General features: G+C 60.7%; 1 protein-coding gene across 1 annotated transcript in view; it reads right to left on the reverse strand.

Annotated features, from left to right (window-relative positions):
• The window catches only part of KCNB1 (potassium voltage-gated channel subfamily B member 1), a 97,144-nt gene extending 84,114 nt beyond the window's left edge, over positions 1-13,030 (reverse strand). Inside the window, exon 1 of the mRNA XM_062202391.1 lies at positions 12,464-13,030. Within this exon, the coding sequence (XP_062058375.1) occupies positions 12,464-13,030 (567 nt within the window). The remainder of the gene's footprint in view (positions 1-12,463) is intronic.
• Between the last annotated feature and the right edge of the window lie 2,107 nt (positions 13,031-15,137).

The following is a 15,137-nucleotide window of genomic DNA, read 5'->3' on the forward strand; positions in this document are numbered from 1 at the left end:
TCTTTAAGGGGACGGTGGTGACTGCAGACACGCGATGGGCAAGAGGAAGGCTGGGGGCTGACGCCGTGGCGTAGCGGGTAAAGCCACCGCCTGCAATGCCGGCATCCCATATGGGCACCAGTTTGAGACCCGGCTGCTCCTCTTCTGATCCAGCTCTCTGCTGTAGTCTGGGAAAGCAGTAGAAGATGGCCCAAGTCCTTGTGCCCCTGCCCATGTGGGAGACCCAGAAGAAGCTCCCGGCTCCCGGCTTCAGATTGGCACAGCTCCAGCCATTGCACCCATTTGGGGCGTGAGCCAGAGGATGGAAGACCTCTCTCTGTCTCTCCCTCTCCTCTCTCTGTCTATAATTCTGGCTTTCAAGTAAATAAATAAATTTTTTAAAAAAGAGGAAGGCTGGCCCACCAGCCTCTGCTCCACCCTCATTCTGCTTCTCATCCGTCACTGTGGGGCCATCTCCAGCTCCCTCTTTGCTACAGTTGGGTCTACAGACTCCAAGAGGCTGGCCAAGGTCAAGGTCAAGCCCCTCCTCCCCCGAAGCACCGGCCTTGAAACACTCAGAGACGGGCCGTGGGTTGCAATGAGTGAACCGTGACAGTTTCTTTTTAGGTGCGGTTTGACTCCAGGTCCGTTACCTGGCGGAGGCAATGACGGTGTAGACTCAGCCGAGGCAGTGTCACCCGCTCAGAGCCGGTGTCTGCCCCCAGCCCACGGTGAGCCGTTACGGTAGACACCAGTCTCACCGTGGAGCAAGGGTGGAGTGGCCGGTGTGGGAGGGGATATCTCATGTGTCCAAGTTCATCGTTTCTCCCCTCTGTGAATGGAGCGCAGACAGCGAGTGCTTAGGTAGCAGGCGGGTGAGAGACAAGGAAGGTAGAAGGAGAGGCTACACTCGGGAGGCTCCTTAGACCAAACGTCACAAGATCGTCCCGTGTGCTCATGTATTCACTCAGCAAACGTTTGCTAGCACAGAACTGCAAGAGTAACCTCACACAGAACTGTCACGGTATCAACGGTTGTTGTGAGGCTCCCGAAATCTCAGGCAGGTGAACTGTAGTCCCAGGGAAGTGAAGCCATTCCCCCAAAGGACACACGGCTCCAAAGTGGCTGAGCTGGGCGCTGAACCGGGGAGGCGGGCCGAGCGCCTTCGTCTCTCCCTGTAGGCCAGGCCTGGCATCCGCAGAACAACTCACAACCTAATGTGCGCGATTTGCCACTGCTGTTCCAGGTCTGAATGTCAGGGTTCTGGAGCCCTGGGGAGGGAAGTGGGTGTGGGTGGTGGTGGCAGTCAAAGAAGGCTTCAGGGAGGAGGTGGCAGGTGGGGGAAAGTGGGTGCAGGACCAGGGAGGGCTGCAGAACCGGGGGGAAGGCAGAAAGGTGGGGGTGCTGGTCTCAGAGGGAAGGAGAGGAGCTGAATGGGGGTGGGGGAGGTTGGCTGGGTCCTCAAGGCTGGGCTGAGCAGCTCAGCCCTTACCCCGGGGCGGCCAGAGCCACAGAAGTTCCTGGGAGTGGGTGATTGACAGGAGCTGATCACATCCGTGGAAAATGGCTCTGGGTGCCCTGCAGAGGGTGCTGGAGGCAGGGAGGCCAGGGCGGAGGCTCAGGGGCTCCAAGGAAAGACCAAGGCTTGCGAGTGGCCCACAGGGTCACCCCTCGGACCTCGCGTCCTCCCCGCCTCCCTTGGCCTCACTCCGCTCTGGCCACACTGGCCACCTGAACGGTCCTTGAGTCTGCCCCGGGGTCTTAGCACATGCGGCTCTCTCCCCACCTGCGATGTCCACACACCCCTCCCTGCAGGTCTCTGTGTGACTGGCACCTCTCCTGAGCACCCTGTTAGCCCCGCCCCAAGCCCCGCCCCCTCTGCCGCCAACCCCGCCCAGCACCACCTGCCAGGCCCTGTCATTTCTCCCCCCAGCAGACGCGTCCGTCTGCGTCTCTAAGAGTCAACGGCTCCAAAGCAAAGTCTCATCCCCGCTCTGCCCCCTCACCTCCTGGATATCAGTGCCACGGGGCCGGGGTCTTTGCTTGGTCTTCTGCTGTGTCCCCAGCACCCAGGGCAGAGCCCGGCGCTCAGTCCGTCCGTTCCAGCTCTTACACGAGGGATCTTCAAGAGGTTCACAGGATGAATCCACGCATGGACTGCCAAGTTATTTTGCACCCAAACCAGCTTATCTTTTGGTTCCATTTTCCATGAACTTTTTGAAGTCCCCTGGTTTGGTTGTTATTGTTCGTTATGACCAGAGCTGGGATTAGACCCATTTTACAGATGAGGAAACAGAGCCACTTGACCCAAGAACTCACAGCTCAAGATCAGCCAGGGCCAAGACCCATTAAACAGACTGGGCATCTGTGGCCACTGATGGAGGCTAGGGGTTTGTGGCTTCCCAGGGACTGCCCTGCCCCCACGGCACACACATCCCCCATCCAGCCACCCTCCTCTGACTCACCTACGTCACCCACTTCCAAGCCCTCATCTCCCCTTGCCTGGAAAATGCAGCATCCCGGGCAGCCGGGCACCCCTAACTTCTCTGCCCATTCCAGGCACCAGGCAGTGCGTGGGGGCCAGGGTGCTGCTTGCCACCCTGCAGGGCACTGGACAGCACCCCCGCCACTGCCCTGCCACCAGCAAAGAGTTGTCTGTCCCCACTCATCACACGTGCTAAGGTCCAGGGCCAGACTGGCCGGAAAACCAGGCACCTTCCTCACGGAGAGCGTGGCCAGGGTGGCGGCGGAGCATCGGGTGTCCAGTGGTGCGACAGCGGGAGGCCCCGACTTTGTAAAGAAAATCCTTTCCCAACATCGTATCCTCGGACAACATCCTTCACACAGCACACATCTCCAGTCCTGCTCCACTGCACTGATCCAGGCACCGAAACCACGACAGGGAACAGACAAAACCCCAGCCCTTCGAAGCTTCTGTCCGGTGGGGGAGAGACAGGACGACATGGCTGAGCAGCGCCATGCTGTGGGGCCGGGCCAGGGCTAAGGGCCAGCCTTGCTGAGAAGGGCATTCGAGCTAAGACCTGGACGGTGCAGGGGAACGGCCGTGCAAAGGCCCCGGGCAGGAGGGAGCCCTGGGGGTCAGGAAGAGCCGGGCGGTCCTGCGGGCGGAGGCTGGTGGGGATGGTGCTGGGGAGAGAAGGGAGATGCCGATCAGAGGGCTGGGGAACCAGGCTGGGGATTTGGGTTTTTCTCTGAGATGGGAGCCCAGGAGGGCTTTGAGCGGGGTGGGGGGGAGTGGGGAGACCACGGGGCAGGTGGCGGGAGCAGCCGACAGGAGGCACCTCCCGCGGGAGTCCCGGCAGCACAGGAGGGGCAGGGAGGTGGCAGGGAGGTGCTGAGAAGGGGTCCGGTTCTGGACGCATCACTCGTGTGTGTCACTCCCTCGCACGTGTGGAAGAGGAAGGGTGGCACAGAGCTGGGTGTGCTGGGGGCTGTCCACTGCTGCCAACAATGACAACCGTGGGTACAGTGGGTGCCAGCACCACGCACCACACGGCTCTGATCCTCAGCAACCCACGGCCGTCCTCCGTGGCTGGGCTCTCCAGGGCTGCCCAGAACACTCAGGACAGCACAGTGTTCGGAAATGGGACAGCCACACGCCAAGAAAAGCAATTGGTCCCTTAACCCCCCCACCCACCCTCCACCACAGATCAAAAGGGAAGCTCAGAAGCTCTGAAACTCTTAAAAGAAAACAGGAGTAAAGCTGCCGTCTGCAGCGCCGGCATCCCATATGGCACTGGTTCAAGTCCCAGCTGCTCCACTTCCGATTTAGCTCTCTGCTGTGGCCTGGGAAACAGTAGAAGATGGGCCAAGTGCTTGGGCCCCTGCACCTGTGTGGGAGACCGGGAAGAAGCTCCTGGCTCCTGGCTTCAGATCAGTGCAGCTCTGGCTATTGTGGCCAACCGAGGAGTGAACCAGCGGATGGAAGACCTCTCTCTCTGTCTCTACTTCTCTCTGTAACTTTGTCTTTCAAATAAATAAAAATAAATCTTTAAAAAAAGAAAAACACTGGACAGAGGCGTCATGACATGGATTTGGCAATGTGACACCAAACGCATCGATAACAGAAGAGAAAATGCACAGATCAGACTTCATCAAGATAAGACCCCTGTGCCTCGAAGGCCACCATCGACAGACTGAGAAGGGGACTTGGGGAGCAGGAGGGTGTATTTGCAAATCTTGTATCTGACATGGGGGTCGAGTCCCGAAAACAGAGAACCGACACAGACAGCACAGAGGCAGAAAAACCAAGTCACTCAGCTCGGAGATGGGCAAAGGACTCGAGCAGGCCGTTCTCTGAAGCAGACAGACAAACGGCCAACAGGCATGGGGCCATCAGGGAGATGCAGATCATACCCCCGAGGACGGGCTTCCTGCAGCGCCGGCTCAAATCCCGGCTGCTCCACTTCCAACCCAACTCCCTGCTAATGCGCCTGGGAAAGCAGTGAGGATGGCGCACGTCCTCGGCCCCTGCACCCACACGGAAGATCCGGAAGAAGCTCCTGGCTCCTGGCTTCGGATCAGCCCAGCTCTGGCTGCTGTGGCCATTTCGGGAGTGAACCAGCAGTTGGTGGACCTCTCTCTCTCTCTCTCTCTCTCTCTCTGTCTCTCCCTCTCTGTCTCTGTTAACTCTGCCTTTCAAATAAATAAATAAATCTTTTTTTAAAAAATAAAATTCTGTAGTGTGGTGTGTCTGCCATTTTGGAAATTAATTTCTAGAAAACAAAACAAACAAAGAAACCGGGAGCAGGAGCTTGGTCAGTGGTTGAGACAACTGTTCGGATGCCCAGGTGCCACATCAGGGTCCAGGGTTCAATTCCCGCCTGCAGCTCCTGACTCCAGCTTCCTGCTAACACAGCCCTTTGGGAAGCAGGGGTGAAGGCTTCCGCTATGCACATGGGGGACCTGGACGGTGCTCCTGGCTCTCAGTCCCAGGCCCTGCCCAGCCCTGACCATTGCAACCACTTGGGAGCTGAGCCAGCAGATGGACATGCACTCTCTCTCTCTCTCTCAAGTAAATACATAAAAATTTAATGTGTGTGTGTATATACATATATATATATATATATATATATATATGTATATATATACTAAAACCCCAAATAGAAAATAATAAATATTGACAAGGCTATGGAGAAATTGGAACGCCAATACGCTGTTGACGGGAACACAAAATAACACAGCCACTAGGAAAACAGCAAGGAGTTCCCCCAAAAAATTAAAAATAGAACGCTCATGTTCCGTGTCAGGGTGCACAGTCAGAGCACTGACAGCAATGGCTTGAAGAGACGCTTGCACACGCATGTTCACAGCATCATCGCTCACAACAGCCCGAAGGAAGAAGCAATCGAGTGCCCATCGACGGATGGACGGGTGAACCGTATGTGGCCTCTGCATAGCCTTTGAAAAGGAAGGAAATTCTGACACACGCTACAACACGGGTGAACCCTGAGGACACGACACTGAGATGAGCTGGTCACAAAAGGTCACAAAAGGGCTGTGATTCCACTCACAGAAGAGTCAAGTTCATGGACAGAAAGCAGAAGGCTGGACGACAAGGTTGGGGCAGGAATGGGCAGGTGTTTCGTGGGGACGGAGTTTCCATTTTGCAAGGTGGAAAGTTCTGGAATTGGCGGCACGGCAGTGTGACTGTGCTTAACTCTCCTGAACCAGAGGATGACAGCAGTCGCGATGCTGACGTTTGGGTTGTGTGTATCTTACCCTAAGTTCTAGAAAACCTCCCAGGGGCTGTGTTTCAGCCGAGGGACCCAGGCCTGGGCGTTTTCCAAGCGGAAGTGAGCCCAGTGCGCAGCCAGGGCTGGGAGCCCCGCCCTGTGAGGTCTCACTGAGGAGAGGGTACCTCTGGGGCCACACAGCCAGGAAGCAGCAAAGGCACGGCTTGAGCCCTGACCACACCCGGATACGGGAGACGTCTCACAAGTCAACACCATGTCTTCCTTGGTATCTGGGGGGCATATAAGGAAAATTGGCACCCTGGGTGTTAACACCCTGACCCCCGCACCCCCCAGATGGGGGCTAGGGTGTTCCTCCTGGCCCCAGCCCTACCTGGTCATGTCCACTTCACGAACACCAGGAGTGCCCCACCTTAGGGAGACTGTAGACCTCAAGCATTTCGTTGTTCTGTGAAAACCCTGCCCGGTGCTAAACCTGCATCTCTAAGAGCCCCATCCAGCAGCCTCTGGGGGCAAAGCCAGGCTGGATTGGGAGCCAGGGACAGATGTGTCACCTCTCCGTGCTTCCCCAGCCCTGGGGACGGCATCCTGGACCTCACTCCACACTTCCTGGAGGCCAAAGTCATGGACTTGGCGGTTAGGGAATCCTGGGTAGCATCCGTCTCGCCTTCCCATTTGCTGCGTGACCCTGGGCCAACCACTTCCCCTCTCTGGGCCTCAACTGTGAGATGAGGATAATGATGCCTCCTTAACAGGGAGACCGTGGAAATCCAACACGGCAGTGCATTGAAGACCCTGTGCACGGTGCCGGCTGTGGACCGGTGCTCAGAGTGGTGCTGTCGCTGTGGCTGTTGATGGCACCAGCCAGCCGGCTCCAGCATTTCCTGTCTGAAGGCAATCCCTCACAGGGGCTTGGCGGTAAGACACCTCCTTAGCTTCACCACAACACCAGAACCGGCTGGTGAAATGAAGTTTTGCACAGCTCTTTGGAAGGTTTTTCCATGGCCATCTCCTCAGACAAGGATCTGAGTACGAGCGGTTTGTGTGGGAAGTCATCCCAGAAACCCCTGGTGGGAGAGGAGACACGTGAGACAGGGAAAAGAAGGAGGAGCACAGTACGTCTACACCTTCCCCTCGCCCCGGCCAGGGGGGCAGGACGGGCGCAAGCTCCCTGCTTCCACTGGACTCTCTTGGCCGCTAGGCTCACACCACGCAGGCCTCGCGTGATAAGAACAATCACTCCTTGCAAAGGAGCCCATGTGATGACAATTACAAAACAGAAAACAACCGGACAGTGGCTGAGGGCTTTCTGTGCCTGGCCCAGTTCTAAGTGCTCACGTGGCAGAACAAGTGCTGCTGCTGCCCGGGACTGCTGTTGGCTCAAGGAACCAGGGCCCAGGACGCCGCAGCGGGTGGCCCCAAACCACATGATGAGCGGACGATCCGGCTCTAAGATCAGGGTGCCCGTCCACAACGCTGTCGATGATGGGCAGTGCACAAAGTGCTGGGTATCGAGTTGGTGCCTAATGCGTGCTTCTTCTCTTCCAGTTAATTAAGCTTTGGTCAAACTGCTCCTTTTTGGCCAGCGTTTTTCCTTACTAAGCATTTTCTCCTTCTCCAGCCCATCAAAGCCTTTCAAAACCCTGGAGAGACCAGCTGGCAAGATACGATCACGGTCAATTCTCCCGGAGCAAGGAGAAGATCCCTGAGCCTGGATGGGGGCAGGGGGTGGAGTCAGAAGTCCTGGGGCTGGTCCCTGATCTCTCACAGACAGGCAAGTCACGAAGCAGCCTGGGCCCCTGCTGTGGGCTGCCCTTTCTCAATGGGGCCCTGGGATTCAGCCCGACACGTGCGTTCCCCTACTGACCCCTTCCGACCACCCTGTGGGGTGGGCTTTATCCCCACCCTCACTCTCAGGCTAGGAGGCCATGGCTGACGCAGCTGCTTGTACAAAGTTCTCAGCCAGGAAAAGAGATGGCGGGATTCAAACTCACATCCCTGTGACCCCACAGCCAGGACTCCGAGTCATTGCCATGGGAAGGGGGCTCCACAAAGTTCAGGGGAAGTTAATTTTGCAAAATAAATTCTGAAACCCATGCCTACGTCTTTCACAATACACCTTTTCCATGAACTTCTGGAAGGTCCTCCTAGGATTTCCATGGGCTAAAACAGGCACCTGGATTGACAGATGTGTGGCCAGCCCAGAGCACTGACGGGGCCAGGGATTCCGAGTTGGTCCCCGCATCCCCCCAGCTCAGGAAGCAGAAGCCTCATCCCCCCAGAGACACGAAATCCCAAAGCACCATGGGGCAGTGAGCCCACGCTGCCGTCCACGCGGGTGGCCGGTGCTGCAGCTTTGAGAGGGGCTCAGCGATGCAGCCCCAGCCACACCACCATTTTCAGGATGAGGTGCTCCTGCCAAGGACTCCTCCCCAGCGGCCCTCCACGGCTGCCCCCATGATCAGTCCCATTTCCCGGATGAGGGAGCTGGGACTCAGAGGAGCTTGCCCGAGGTCACGTTCCTGGCGAGCCTTGATGAGACGGGAAAGGACCCCTGGCAGTTGAGCTTCAGAGGTGACTCTCAAACAGATCTGTGTAGGCAGAAGCCTGGCCACTGCCCCTAACAGTGGGCCGCCCCGCTTTGGACACAGGGATAATAAGAGCTACGGCAAGAATAATTCTTCCTCAGGAAAGCGCCTTCCCGGTGCAAGTTGTGTTCCCATCTGAAATCTCACCGAGTCGTCCAAACGGCCCCAAGGGCTGCGTGCGGGCAGTGAGCTCGCCTAGGCCCGGAGCTGGCTCACCCACCCGAAACTCCAGGACCCGGAGGCACAGGCTTAGGAGCCACACAAACTTGGGTTCAAATCCTGCCTCTGCCATTTCCGTTCCTTCAACAATCACTTCCTGAGCGGGGGGCCGTGTGAGCTTGGGTCAGTGACGGCACCCGAGTCTCCACTCCTCTTGTGTAAAAACATCTCCACAGCACTCATCAAATCCACGCCCCAAATGCCAAACACTTGCCATCCCGGGTTCCCCTGCGGCTAGAGCGTGAGGGTGTGACCTGATGATTTTGGATTTAAAAAGAAGTCGGCTAGGGGCTCCTGGGGAAAGCTCTCCTCTCAGAAGAAGAACATGGCTCATCGGAGGGCATGTCCTGCTTCATGCGCTGGACCTCATTGTGTCTGCACTAGAGGCTGGAACCAGGCAGCCGCCTTGTACCAGGAGGCAGCCAGCTTGAGAACCAAGCCAACTGCCGGAGTTGGCGGAGCTGAGGGATGGAAAGAGTCTAGAATCCTGATGGCATCACTGAACTCATTCAACTCGATCCAGCCACGTGAAGCCCCGTGTTGTGGGAGGGGACGCGTCTCCCTCCTTTATGAAGCGCCTTCGAGTTTTCTCGTCTCTTACTTGCTGCCTGAAGCAGTGGCACGCTGGCGAGGGGCTGCTGGAGGGATCTCGGTGAGCGAGCGGATCCCAACCACCACTGGTCGGGGCCAGGCTCACGGAGGAGCGGTTGTCTGGGGCTTTAACCCTGTGGCCTTTCCAGGGAAGGCAGCCACGCCAGGCCTTGGAAGCGACTTCTCCCGCTGAGAAAGGCCGACACGCTTTCCGGGAAAGCGGAAACCCAGTGGTGGCCCCGGCCCGCCGTCCTGCCACCCCGACGGGGCTGACCCCGTCCTCCAAACAAGAATCAATCACGCTGCCTTTGCCTAATGGGTTTTGATTTTCGCTCCCCTGACGGTGAGGCCCAGGGCCGGTGCTCTGGTCTGTCTCGCAGCTGCCAGAACGGCCCATCAATTATTCACGGGATCGGCTTGCCGCTATCAGAAAGAAAGGGCCTGTGGCCGCTCAGCCCACCCAGCTTGGGGAAAAGGACTCCACTCCTTGGCGTTCATCCCAGCGAGCCCCGCCTGTGATGCGCTAGGCACTGAGCTACCTTTTAACCGACAAGACCTCGGGATGACCTTGCAAGGGGGCTTCGCAATGCCATTTTGCAGGTGAGATGCTGGGGCCACAGAGGAGAACTGGGGAGGCAGAAGGGCTGAGCCTGGAGCCCAGGTCCCCCCCTTGCTCTTAAACAAACGAGAGATGGGCGGTTTTGCCCCCACACCATCCAGAAATGATCCTCCACTGACCCCTCCCAATCTGCAGTCTGGACAAAGTTCCCCGGGCCCTGCTGTTCTGACGTGCGAGCGAGGCGCCCAGGCTGGGGGGACGGCAGGCGAAGTAGGGGCCGGCGGCACAGGGGTCTGGGTCGCAGGTGGACAGTGAGGAGGCAGTGACAGGTCCCCAAGTGACTGACTCATGGCTGGGTCCATTCATCGTCACCACACGGAGTTAGGTGCAGTGCCTCTGTGCCGTGGGTGCTGGGAACAGAGCAGCGACTGTAATTCCTGGCGCTCGCATTCTTGTGGGTGTGAACCAGAGAAACAGGAAGCAAACAGTATTCCCAAAGGTGCTGAAGGCCTATGCAGGAAAGACCCTGTGCGACAGGGGAATGGAGCAGGACCTGCTCCAGTGAGGAATGAGGAGAAGGGGCGGCTGTGGGGACCATCTGGAAAAAGAACCCAGGCAGCAGGGACAGCCAGTGCAAAGGTCCGGGGGTAGAACAACTCTGGCCAGTTTAGGGGACGGCAGAGGCCAATGGGGGCCAAACCGAGTGAACCAGAGAGTGGAAGAGGTGAGCTCAGACAGGCCCAGGAGGCCAGATTCCACAGGCCCTCGTGGACCATGCCGAAGACTCTGCTTCATTCTAGATATGATGGGAACCTCCGGGGGATGCTAGGCAGGTGAATAATGTGGTCCAATTCACACTGTGAAAAGCTCACTTTGGCTGCCGCTGCCGAGTGGGCAATGGATTGCAGGGGGCAAGAGTGGAAAGCAGGGGGGAGGAGAAGCAGCCTGCGGCAGTTCATCATCGCGGGAGGGAGAGCAGGGCACTGAGCCACTTTCGTTGCCTGCTGTGTGACCTTAGGCAAGGTGTTTAGCCTCTCTGAGCCTCACTGTTTATGGAGATGTGTGTTATCACATCCTGTGCACCATAGGTGATCGGCGCCAGCCAGGATTTCAACGCCCAGAGCCAAAGAGCCTGCCTGCCTCCCCTTTTCAGCTCTGGCTGCAAAAAACCCTGGGCGGTCCATCTGCCGGGAATGCGAGCTGACAGCCCCAGCCCGGGATCGCAGAGAGGTCACGGAGCTCGTCCCTGAGAGCGGATTAACCCAAGGGAGCAGGGCGGCTGCTTATTCCGGTACAGCGCCTCCGGAGAGCCCCAGCGCCAGGCTCTGCAGCCGGATGCCGACCCAACACAGCCCCTCGCCTGCTTCTTCCCAGCGAGGGCAAGCCCCTCCCACTCCCGCCTCCCAGTCTCAGGGCTGTGGGACAGAACGGGGAGGAGGTAGAGTCACGTTTGGGCCTAAGTGGGATGTGGAGTGGGGGAACCCGTGTCAGGGGCTGGAAATAGCAAACTAAAACTGCTGATCCTAAGCCGGTTAAGGGTGAGTGGCTCGCTCTTAAGAAGGAGCCCAACCTGGGCAGGATTATGTACCAACTGCAGCCCATGGCCTCAGGGGAGGAAGCCACGCACAGGAAGTTCCACATCCTCTTTAGGGTCAATGGAGAAAAGAAACATAAGTGCTCCCCCCACCTCGCAGGCCAGCTCCTCCCACAGCCCCTCCCAGGGGCCTCTCCTAGCTGGAGGCCCCACTGCGTCCCCTCGGGGTGTAACCTGCCGCAGGAGAAGCCCACTGAGCCCCGAGCCCCCACCACAAGGCCAGGCTGGACCCGAGCCAGCCTGGCTCACGCGCTGAGACTGAACGCGCACGCGTCCCCCACTCCACCCCTCCCCCCATTTTGGGCCGCACTCTCAGAGAGCGAGTTCCGCCCCCCAACTTAGTCTTTCTGGATTTCCACATCAATGCTCTTCTTTCCCGGGCCCTCCTTGGGCCTCACCTGGCCTCTGGGATAGCCCAGAACGCACTGTGCTGTCACTGACTCGCGGTGTCCAGCACAATGGCCACGCGAAGACAGGGGCCCAGTCTCTCCCAGCACCCCTCAGCCCCTGCCTGACTCAGAGCCGTGGCTCCTCCCCCAGTGGCCTCCGGGAAGCCCCAGCCACTGCCCTCCCCTGGCAGCCCACTCTGAATGGTCACTCCCCTCCCCCCCCCACTGCCTCATTTTTCTCTCCTACTGTGAAACCCGCATCCTCTCCCAACAGTCAGAGCCTCTGTACAACCCGCACCAAGCCACTGTCAGAATAAGCTAACCAACAGATGAATAAATCCAGACGGGGATGACCCCCATCCATGGGCATCCACTGAGGACAGCATGCGACTGGCATGGCCACACCCACCCAACAGAGTCCCTTTGCCTGGGTTCTCCCTTACCTTAAAACTACCTGCCAGCATGTCAACATCCAACAAGCACAATCGCAAGCTGCCTGCCTTCCCTCCGCGGGGCAAAGTGGGGTCTTCACTGGGGAGATGCCTAGTAAAATCTCAGGGCAACCCACCCCAGCCTGGGGGTGGACGTCACGGGGACCCGGGCGCTCCTCCGTCCCAGCGAGCCTCCATCCTCTCTCCGTGTGCTCCCTTAGTTTCCACTGTGGCAGCTCTTTACCCATCCTCGAGCCACGTTCTCCAACGAAGCAGGGGTGTAACGTACGGTGCGATAGGAGGAGGGGTGCGATGCCCTCCGGACTCACCTCTGGGGACTCGGCCAGAGTCCCTCCCCCACTCCTGGTCCCGCCAGCAGCCCGCAGCCCCCAGACTCACCTTGGCGGCCACGGAGGAGTTGGGCTTCTCCAGCAGGTCCCACAGCTTCTTGCGCTTCTCGGCGCAGCACGTGTTGTCGAACTCCTCGCCCTCGCGCTCGCGGAGCGTCTCGGCCTCGCGCTTGAGTTCCTCGTTCATCTGCTCCTTCTTCTGGTGGTACCGGGCCTGGCAGCAGGACTCCAGGTAGATCTCGTCGATGCCCCAGTAGTCAAGCTCCTGGCTGAAGCTGAGCGCGCACATCTCCTCCATCATGTGCAGCCGCCCAGTGCGGTAGAAGTTGAGGATGGAGGTGAAGGCGCCCGGGTGCCGGTCGAAGAAGTACTCGTTGTCGTCCAGGCTGTAGTCGTCACACACCTCGAGCAGCGAGTCGTGTGTGTTGCAGTCGCGGAGCTTGCCCAGCCGCGTGCGGGGCAGGCGGTCCAGGGTGCGCCACAGCACCTCGTGCGCCAGGCCCCCGACGTTGAGGCGGACGCGCCGCGAGCACGCCTTGCTGCGCACGATCTCCATGGGCTCGGGCGGCAGCGAGCTGGCGGAGCGCGAGCCATGCTTCGTCATGCCCGCCGGCATCGCTGGTCCGGCCGCCCCCGCCCCCCCCGCCCCCCCAGGCCGCTGTCACTCGACGGCAAGGCCCGCTGCTGCGGCGGGCGAGGGGGGCAGGGAGCGCTGCGGGCCGCTGGCGTGCAGGCGGGGCGCGGGCGCGCGTCACGGCCGTCTTCTCACCTCCATCCCGACGGCTGCGAGGCACAAAGCGAAAGCGGACGCGGGTCAGCACACGGCGAGCGGGGCACGGCCCCTCCCCGCCTCTGCACCGGGGTCCCCACCGGCCTTGACCTTCGCGGCGCTTAAGCGGCTCAGGGGGTGGATAGGGCGTCAGGGCGCTGTCCTTCCCGCCGGTGCTGAAGCCCGCCCCACTCCGTGCGCGCGGGGAGGGGCCGCCTTTGGGGGCGGGGAGAGAGCCCCAAGAGGTGCCCCTGGAGCCGGGGACGCCCCACCCCGGTTTCCGCAGCCCCGGCGCGACCCGGCCGCCCGGGGCGCTGTCCGCCCCTTCGAGTGCTGAAACTCGCTTCTCTGTGGGTCTCCCCAGCGGGCGTGTCCCGAACCTGGCCCCGCACTGGGGAGACGGGGACACTGCAGGAGAAACTTTCTTTTTTTAAACGAGTTCTCATTTCCAACCCCCCCCCCGCGCACACACCCCCATTCGAGATCATCACAATTTAGGGGGGGGGAGTGTAGGGAGATGGCAGAGAGCTTGCTTTTCCTAAACCATAAAGGGTTTGGGGGAATCCTGGGGGTGTGCACCTGTCAGAGGTCACCACGGACGGGGTCTTCACGACAGCCCCTCTGTCCTGGGGCGACCCCTCTCCCCATACCACCAGAGCCCCTCCCCCGAGGTTGCTCCGGAAACGAGGTGAGCGGTGAAGACGCACAGGCTCTGGCCTGGGTCCCTCCCCTCCCTCTGCGCCCCCTACTCTACCGCAGGATCCGCCTGCTCCGTCCTCCTCTGGCTCCTTCCCCGCCCCCTCCTCCCCCTCCCCCCCTCTCCCTCCTCCTCCTCCTCCTCCTCCTCCTCCTCCTCCTCCTCGCTCCTCTCTGGTGATGGCTTTTTATAACTCCGGTTTCTGCGCCTTTCCTCCGGCTCGGAACGGAAGGGGTGGGGGGAGGTGGGAGGCGGGGAAATGAGCTCAATGTTCTGGCCTTTTCAAAATGCGCCCTCCTCCCGCCGGGCACTGGTGATTTCGGGGGGTTCCCCCGAGCCCTCGGCGGTGTGGGGAACGCGCCCTCGCCCCAGAATGCGGACCGCGCGCCTCTCCAGGCCCCAGCCCTTGCCCGCCCCACCACCCCCCAGCCTGGAACCGCGGAGCCCGGGCAGACCAACAGGCCGAGCCGCGGCAGGCAAGCCCCCGGCCCGTGTCCCCCCCTCCACCACCACCACCACCAGGGCCCCCGCGGCGGGCCACCGCCCCAACACTCACCCCCAGGGCGGCCGCCTCCTGGGGCCAGGGGCCGCGCATCGTCCCGGCCTCCCGGGCGCCCCCGCCCGCGGGCAGCGGCGGTCCCGGGGCCGGGCTGGGTTCGGCCTACCCGGGCCGGGCAGGCAATGCGCCCGGGCTGCAGGCGCCGCGGGGCCGGGGCGCGCTCCCCGAGGCGAGGGGCGCGGGCGGGCCCGGGGGGCGCGCGGAGCAGGACCGCGAGCGGGCGGCGCTTCCTTCGCCGCCTCCCCCTCTGGCCCTCGCGGCGGCGGCGGCGGCGGCGGCTGCCTGGGCGAGATCAACAAGTCGGGCTGAGCTCCGGCTCGGCGCTGCGATTCTGTCCCGCACTTCGGAGCGCGCGGAGTCGGGCACCGAGGCGGGACGGCGCCACCTGCGGGTCGGAAGCGCGCACGCCGCTTAACTCCTGCTTGCCCGGCGGGGCTGCGGGAGCGGCCGGGGCGCGCCGGCGGCTGGCGCGCACCGGCAGAAGCGCGGTCCCGCCCTCAGCACCTGGGCCGCAGCCGCAGCCCGGCCGCGGTCCCGCTGCCTCCGTCCAGTGCCCAGCCTAAGAACTACGGCGTGCAAGGCACCACGCAGGCGTCGGAGACGGGGCTGCGAGCAAAGACCCACGTCCTGCCCCTGCGAGCTGAGCTGCCCACAGGCGGCAGACAGCACCAGGACGCGCTCTGGGGAAGTGCGGAAGC

This window comes from Lepus europaeus, chromosome 10 (genome assembly GCF_033115175.1).
Source record: "Lepus europaeus isolate LE1 chromosome 10, mLepTim1.pri, whole genome shotgun sequence".
Taxonomy (NCBI): Eukaryota; Metazoa; Chordata; class Mammalia; order Lagomorpha; family Leporidae; genus Lepus; species Lepus europaeus.